Source organism: Microtus ochrogaster, unplaced genomic scaffold (genome assembly GCF_000317375.1).
Source record: "Microtus ochrogaster isolate Prairie Vole_2 unplaced genomic scaffold, MicOch1.0 UNK21, whole genome shotgun sequence".
Lineage (NCBI taxonomy): Eukaryota > Metazoa > Chordata > Mammalia > Rodentia > Cricetidae > Microtus > Microtus ochrogaster.
Genome location: NW_004949119.1, coordinates 1,621,836 through 1,629,432, shown reverse-complemented (window position 1 = coordinate 1,629,432; position 7,597 = coordinate 1,621,836). Strand labels below are relative to the sequence as shown.

Sequence of the window (7,597 nt, the reverse complement as noted above, 5' to 3'; positions counted from 1 at the left end):
GTCTGCAGTTGTCACCCAGACACAGAGGAAGCAAGATGAGAACGCTTCACTGATAAAGGTACCAAGTCATGTGGCTAACACAGACAAGAATTATGGATTAATTTAAGATGTAAGAGTTAATTAAAATATGTGTAAGCTACTGATCAAACTTTTAATTGATATAGTTTATATGTTATTATTTGAGTCTGGGCAGCCAGGAAACAAATGAACAGTCGCTGCTTACACAACTCCATGGCACATGTCTATAGTTTCTTTCTCTTAGGTCAAGATGAGAGATAGAGACAGAATTTCCTAAAAAGTTATGAGCCTGGATTGCACAGTGAGGCATACATAATAAAAGGGACCCTGCCTCAAATGAGGTGGAAAGCGAGAGACGACTCCAGAAGTTGTTCTAAATTCCACATACACATTGCAGTATGTGTCCGTCTGCATTTTACACATAGATGTAAAATAAATTCTTTAAAATTATCAGTTAGTCCCATTTATCTTAAGACCTAGTATTGTTCAGATGACAAGCATTAGCCAGATATCCTGGCAGGCAATAGATCCCAGTTTGTAAACATTTTCTATTTTTAAACTGTCATTTAAAAAAAAAAACAACTTTTCTAGAGTCACACCATCTTTATGTTAGGACTGAACCATGACATTTTTATTCAGATGTTCCTAGTGAAAAACTGGTAGTTATTTAAATTAGCCTGATGTGTTTAATTATTCTCCCTGTCATAAAGGTTTTACAGTTTCTGGTCTCTGTTCTCGTTTGCTCTTGAGTGATTTCATATCATCTTTGATGTACTGCTTATAGACTCTTTTGGTAAAGCTGGATCACGACTGTCAACACCAGTGATTACTATGCTTTAAATATTTTTCTTTTTGACCTTCAGTGGAGGCATTTCCACCAGTGTTACCTTTTATCCCATTGACCTCCAAGCATACCTCATAGAATAACTTGTCATGGCTGATGAGGTCCTAATGGATGGATCAAGATGGTGACTAGAGCCACAGCACTAGTTTAGAATGTGCTCACAGAAGAGAGTACAGGGTGGAGAGGAGAGCCAGCGGGACAGGTTGATGCCTGTTTATGTCTTATCTCCACAATTCATAACAGGTTAGGTTAGCTAATTTTCCAGCTACTGGTAACTTTGGTTAGCCAAAAACTTGTTGCATGTTCTTCTTTTTTAAAGTTAATTTAACAGTCTGTGCTGAGACATATAGGGTAGCACACAGCTGGGCTACATAAGAATCTGCTTCAGAACAAACAACAAAAGATTCTATGTGTTTAATGTATTAGTACTTTATAAAAGAGTTCTGCTGGGGATGTAGTTGACGTGGTATAGTGCTTACCTAGCATTCATGGATGTGGTCTTAGCACTTCGGAAATGGAGCCAGAGGATCAGGAATTCAAAGTCATCCTCAGAGACATAATGAGTTAGGGGCCATCCTGGTCTATATAACCTGTCCCCTCCCACTTCCCCAAAAAGTCAAACATTGACAAGGCTAGGGTCTACTTTACTCAACCAGTTCCTATCCACTGCTTCTTTAAAGATTTTGTAATTCCGCCGGGCGGTGGTGGCGCACGCCTTTAATCCCAGCACTCGGAGCACTCGGGAGGCAGAGGCAGGCGGATCTCTGTGAGTTCGAGACCAGCCTGGTCTACAGAGCTAGTTCCAGGACAGGCTCCAAAGCCACAGAGAAACCCTGTCTCGAAAAAAAAAAAAAAAACAAAAAAAAAAAAAAAAAAGATTTTGTAATTCCTTACATTGTACATTTATTTACCTGTATATAGAACTTCATATATCACACACATGCATAAATTATATTGTATGTAATTATTCTCTTGTTTTTGTTTAAGAGCGGGTCTTGCTGTGCAGCAGGCCAGGCTGACCTGCAACTCTGCGTTTTCCTTTACCTCCTGAGTACTAGTATTATAGAAGTGAGCCACCATGTGCCTAGTGGTCTCCTCTTTTTTTTATAACTGCTTATAGCAATAACCAATCCATAACTAATAAATAAATTTTCTCATAGCCATGCCTCAGAGGCTTCAATGTGAAGTAAAAGGTCAGGCATCTGAATACATGATTTCATTTTGTCAAATTCCATCCCTGTTTAGCATCTTGTCCCCAAGTTCATTGGACATGGCTCCACGTTCACAACGGCGAAAGCACAAGAAACCCCCACCTGTGACTCCCATGGTTGTAATCCCACCCACAGAAATATCTTCGGAACCTTCAACCCTCTTAAAAGCTGACCCTAGCATTGATGCACTTGGCTTCATTTCCTTGGATAATAATGTACCAGGTCTGTCCCAGTTGATACTTCAAAAGCTGAACATGAAAAGCTATGAAGAATACAAGTGAGTGATGAGTCTGTGGAAAGGGGCTTAGTGTCTTTGGTGCTGCATATCAGAAGATGGAAGTATAATAGGGAATTTTCTCATTCTGACCTCTGTCAGTTACGTTAGTATCGTCATTGTCATCATCTATGCCCCGGCAATGTTTAAGCATGCTTGGGCATCCTGTTTATGGCAGTTCTCCAGTTGTTTCTATCCTGGGGAGTCCTAGATGTTTGTATTATTGTCATACCCAAGATTCCACAGTCTTCCTTTATGCTAGAAGAAATATAATTGCTAAAGAAAAATGGAAGTGGGATACATTTAAGATTACATGAAAGTCTGTACAAGGTGGAGGAAGCACAGAAGAGATTTGGGAGATACTCCTCACTGTTGTGCTTTCTTCCCTACTGTGTCTACAGGTTGGTAATAGATGGGGGAACCCCAGTATCAAGCTTTGGATTTCAGTGTCCACAAGAAATGTTCCAGAGGATGGAGGACACGTTTCGATTCTGTGCTTACTGTAAAGCACTCCCTTGCAGACTTCCAGATCACAAGGTTCTCCGGCACTGTAAGAGGTGACTTGTGGGGTGCTAGTGGGGGAACATTCAGAAATAATCCTATATTAAGTGCTTATTCCTAGAGGAACAACTGTAAGGGTTTTTTTGATTGTTTTTCTTTTGCTTATTTTTTGTTTTCAGAATTAATAGTTTCTCATTTTGTGTGGCCCCAGTTTTTGTGTTTTTTTTGTTTGTTTGTTTTTGTTTTTGTTTTTTGTTTTTTTTGTTTTTTGTTTTTTCAAGACAGGGTTTCTCTGTGGCTTTGGAGCCTGTCCTGGAACTAGCTCCTGTAGACCAGGCTGGTCTCGAACTCACAGAGATCCGCCTGCCTCTGCCTCCTGAGTGCTGGGATTAAAGGTGTGTGCCACCATCGCCCGGCTGTGGCCCCAGTTTTAATCCTGTTTATTTTTGGTTTTGTGGGAGATGAAAGAGCAGATGTTCTTCTACTTTCTTCTTGAGTACACACGGGCTAAGAGCACATCTGTTCCAAGAAAGTTGAGGTGGTCACTCTTGTTAAAAGAAAGCATGGGCAAAGTGTGTGACTTTTTGTTTTGTTTTAGTTCACCCCTGCCCCCCGGAAAGAGTGAAAAACGTAAATTTTAGATAGGTGGAGTGGAGCAGCACTGTATTGAGAACCGCATTCCTTTGGCTTCCCCTGCCAGCGTGGCTCCCGCATTTGGGTTTTCACCTGTCATTCTTCTCCGCGCATCCTCTTCACCAGTTCATTGGCCGTCTTCAAACACATGCAGTCGCCTTTGTGACAGAGGGACATGTTTCTTTGGTTCATTCTCTCAGGTGCAGAAATGTCTATTACTGTGATACAGAGTGCCAGAGGTCAGATTGGCCAGCACATAGGAAGGTTTGTCAAGTGCTCCGTCTTGTGGCTGTGGATCGTGTCATGGAATGGCTTCTGGTTACAGGTAGAGTAGGGGTATTAGGAAATTGTATCTTAGTGATAATTGTTGAATATAGTTGGACAAAAATAAAAGCATGTTGTTTTAAGGGGAAAATGAGAAACGTGACAAGGAATGGGAATACTTGTAGTTACTAGGTGGCAAAATAAATATGACTTATTGAGGAAGGAATTTTGAAGCCAAGGATTTGCTGTTTGTTTGTTTATTTGTTTTTTTCGAGGCAATATTTCTCTGTAGCTTTGAAACCTGTTCTGGAACTAGCTCTTGTAGACCAGGCTGGCCTCAAACTTACAGAGATCCACCTGCCTCTGCCTCCTAAGTGCTGGGATTAAAGGCGTGCGCTACCACCACCCAGCTGGATTTGCTATTTATTATTTTTTAAATTATGAATATTTGAGTATGTGTTTGTGCACATGCATGTCGAGTGTCCCTCGAGGCTGGAAGAAGGCATGTCCTCCCCTAGAGTTTGAATTACAGACAATTGTGAGCTCCCCAATTTGGTTGGTGGGAACCAAACTCAGTTGTTTCCAAAAGCAGTGTGCCCTCTTCTTTCCAGCCCTGTTCACTTACTCCTTCTACCTTACAGGTGATTTTGTCCTACCCTCAGGACCTTGGCCATGTCCAGCAGAAGATATACAGGATTGGGATGCCTGGTTTACTATGAGGGGTTTACAGCTAGAGTCTACACTGAATACGGTTCTCAGTAGCAATGCTATGACCATGCTTTGGGCCAATCTAGGAAGGCCACAGCCAGAACCTGATGTTCTGTACAGCTCTTTGAAGCGGTTGATAACAGATGTTCTGTCACGGCCCTTGACCCTGGGCCTAGGGATTCGGACTCTGGCCGTAGATGTTGGGAAGACTGGAGGAAGCACATTGCATATAGTTGGTGCTTCCCACGTGGAGACATTTCTCATTCGTTCTGGAGATTATGATGAGCTTGGCTATATGTTTCCTGAACATCTTGGTCTCCGTGTGATCATGGTGGGTGTGGATGTGGGTGCTAACCTTTTACAGAGTTCCTCACCTTTACCCCTGGAACCTGGAACAATTCAGCTTAGTGGCCACAAGGCTCTGTATCATGACTTCTGGGAGGAGCAGATAGAGACTGGGAATCTAGCCCATCCAGATTTGGTGGCTGCATTCCATCCAGGTAAGAGCTATTCATTCAGAGAAATACTGAGGAGCTGATTTTTCCACTCTGTGCTTATGTTTTAGTTAGGGTATTTATTACTAAGATGAAACGCCATGACCAAAAGAAAGTTAGAGAGGAATAGGTTTATTTGGCTTATACTTGTGCATTTGTAGTCCATCACTGAAAGAAGTCAGAACAGGAATTTAAGCAGGGCAGGAACCAGAAGGCAGAAGCTGATGCAGAGGCCATTGAAAGGTGCTGCTTACTAGCTTGCTCCTCATGGCTGCTCAACTGCTCTATTATAGAACCCATGACCACCCACTCAGGGATGGCCCCACCCACAATGGGCTGGGCTTTCCTCCATCAATCAGTATTTAAGAAAATGCCTTACAGTCCGATATTATGGACACATTTTCTCAATTGAGGTTCCCTCCTTTCAGATGACTCTAGCTTGTGTCAAGTTGACATTAAACTAGCCAGGAGAACTTACAACTGTTTTCATTTGGTCTTTATTTGTTTCTTTTTTGTCCTCATTAAATACTTGGTTGATTATTTCCCATACATCCTTTGTTGAAGAGCTTGTGTAGCTCATGATGATGAGAACTGGAGATGAACAACATAAGGGTTTAGTAGATAATCAAAGGAGTGTCATGCTCTTAGGATGTATCTCAGCCTTCCTTTCATCTCTTCATGTCTCCATTCTTGTTCTTCAGGTTTTCATGCCTCCCCAATCTTGATGGAAGCTTGGCTACCTACCCTGCTGCTACTTCGTGACCATGAGATTCCAACGTTGATTACTGTTTACAGGTTTTTACCTATTTCTGTTTCTGATCTTTTCTGACTCACTTTTTCCTGTGCACAGATGAGCCCACTTTGATTCAGTTTGCCCCTTAGGAAGGTGTTCTTCCTTCCTGCATGAGGCTCTAAAACAATTTTCTGGGAAGAGTCCTTTATTACATAATCTGGGATTTGGTGAGACATTTGGAAGGGAAGAATAACCCTTGCCTAGTACAGCTTTAGAAAATTATTGGTATTGGTCATGAATTGCCATATACTTGAGCAATTTCTACTCATTCATAATTACCAGAGGGATTTTCCTTCTCTCTTCTGCAGCCAACAGGAATTGGAAGCCTCTTTGCAGATTCTGGTGAACTTGGATACACACATCATTGCTTGTGGAGCTAATCCTTTCACATCCCTCAAACCTGAACAGGTTTATTCTAACCCTAATAAACAGCCAGTTTACAGCAGTGCCTACTACATCATGTTTCTTGGAAGTTCCTCCTGCCAACTAGAGAAGCAATTAGAAGAAAAAGCAGATGACTTTTCAATAATTGAACCAAATCCTAACCTGAAAAATGGAAGCTTGTTCAAATCACCACATTGATGTCAAATTGTTGCCAGCTTTGAGATCTGCTGAATGCTAAACCTTATTCACAGTCCAAGTAAAGATTCTATACCAATGAACGCTCAGTATGACATGACTCATTTCTGATGTTACCCTAGTCCTGGGAATTGAACACGGGGCTTTGTATGTGCTAGGCATGTGCTTGACCAGTGAGTTATGTTCCCGGCCGTCTGTTGTCATTTGTTTTTTGTTCGCTTGTTTTGAGACAGACTGTCATGAAGTAGCCTAGACTGGCCTTGAATTTACTAAGGTCTGCGTCAGCCTCACAAGTAGGAGGGGTTTCAAGCTTGTACAAGCTTGATTTAACTTGTGTCTAAAAAGTTAGCTATGGATAGGTGTGTGTGTGTAAGTGTGAATGTCTCACTGTTTGTTTTTTTTTGGTAGTGTCCAACAAAGTTGGAACTATATATGCATTTGCCACTGCACAATGGTATGTTGAGGCTTCTTAAATCACTTGTTTTGTTTTCTATTTACAGTCACATACTACTCACCTGCACAAGAAAAAAAAAGACCTGAAAATTAGAGGATTTGGGGGCTGGAGAGATGGCTCAGTGGTTAAGAGCGCCAGCTTCTCTTCTAGAGGTTCTGAGTTCAATTCCCAGCACTCACATGGCAGCTCATAACTGTCTATAACTGTAGTCCCTTGTAAGCCAATGTCCTCTTCTGGTGTGTATACATACATGCAAATACCATGTACATAAATATATAAATCTTTTTTTGTTTTTTCGAGACAGGGTTTCTCTGTGGCTTTGGAGCCTGTCCTGGAACTAGCTCTGTAGACCAGGCTGGTCTCGAACTCACAGAGATCCGCCTGCCTCTGCCTCCCGAGTGCTGGGATTAAAGGCGTGCACCACCACCGCCCGGCTATATAAATCTTTTTTTAAAAAAATTAGAGGATGTTTTTCTTGCCAAGGGAATGATTAGCATCAGATCTGTTTGGACTGCTGTACCAGTGCACATTGTGTCATTTCCTTACCATCCCCAGGATGTTCGTTTTTAAAGCCTTGTCATGACCTTCATGTGCACATATAACTTTTATTTATTATTTTTTTTATTAAAGATTTCTGTCTCTTCGCTGCCGCCGCCTCCCATTTCCCTCCCCCTCCCCCAATCAAGTCCCCCTCCCTCGTCAACCCAAAGAGCAATCAGGGTTCCCTGTCCTATGGGAAGTCCAAGGACAACCCACCTCCATCCAGGTCTAGTAAGTTGAGCATCCAAACTGCCTAGGCTCCCACAAAGCCAGTACGTGCAGTA

At 42.0% G+C, this 7,597-nt stretch overlaps 1 protein-coding gene across 1 annotated transcript; it reads left to right on the top strand.

Annotated features, from left to right (window-relative positions):
* The first annotated feature begins 1,822 nt into the window (after nt 1-1,822).
* On the top strand, nt 1,823-6,868 carry Mss51 (MSS51 mitochondrial translational activator). Its single transcript, XM_026789558.1, has 6 exons — nt 1,823-2,350; nt 2,749-2,904; nt 3,682-3,806; nt 4,387-4,953; nt 5,649-5,742; nt 6,049-6,868. Exons 1-6 carry the CDS (start codon nt 2,025-2,027, stop codon nt 6,320-6,322), a joined length of 1,542 nt encoding a protein of 513 aa, XP_026645359.1. The 5' UTR covers nt 1,823-2,024; the 3' UTR covers nt 6,323-6,868.
* The last annotated feature ends 729 nt before the right edge of the window (nt 6,869-7,597 follow it).

Coding starts and splice junctions, on each gene's coding strand:
- Mss51 (XM_026789558.1), top strand. CDS start 2,025: ATGCCTCAGAGGCTTCAATGTGAAGTAAAAGGTCAGGCATCTGAATAC. Junction 3,807..4,386: donor GGAATGGCTTCTGGTTACAG/GTAGAGTAGGGG, acceptor TCTACCTTACAG/GTGATTTTGTCCTACCCTCA. Junction 5,743..6,048: donor ACGTTGATTACTGTTTACAG/GTTTTTACCTAT, acceptor TCTCTTCTGCAG/CCAACAGGAATTGGAAGCCT.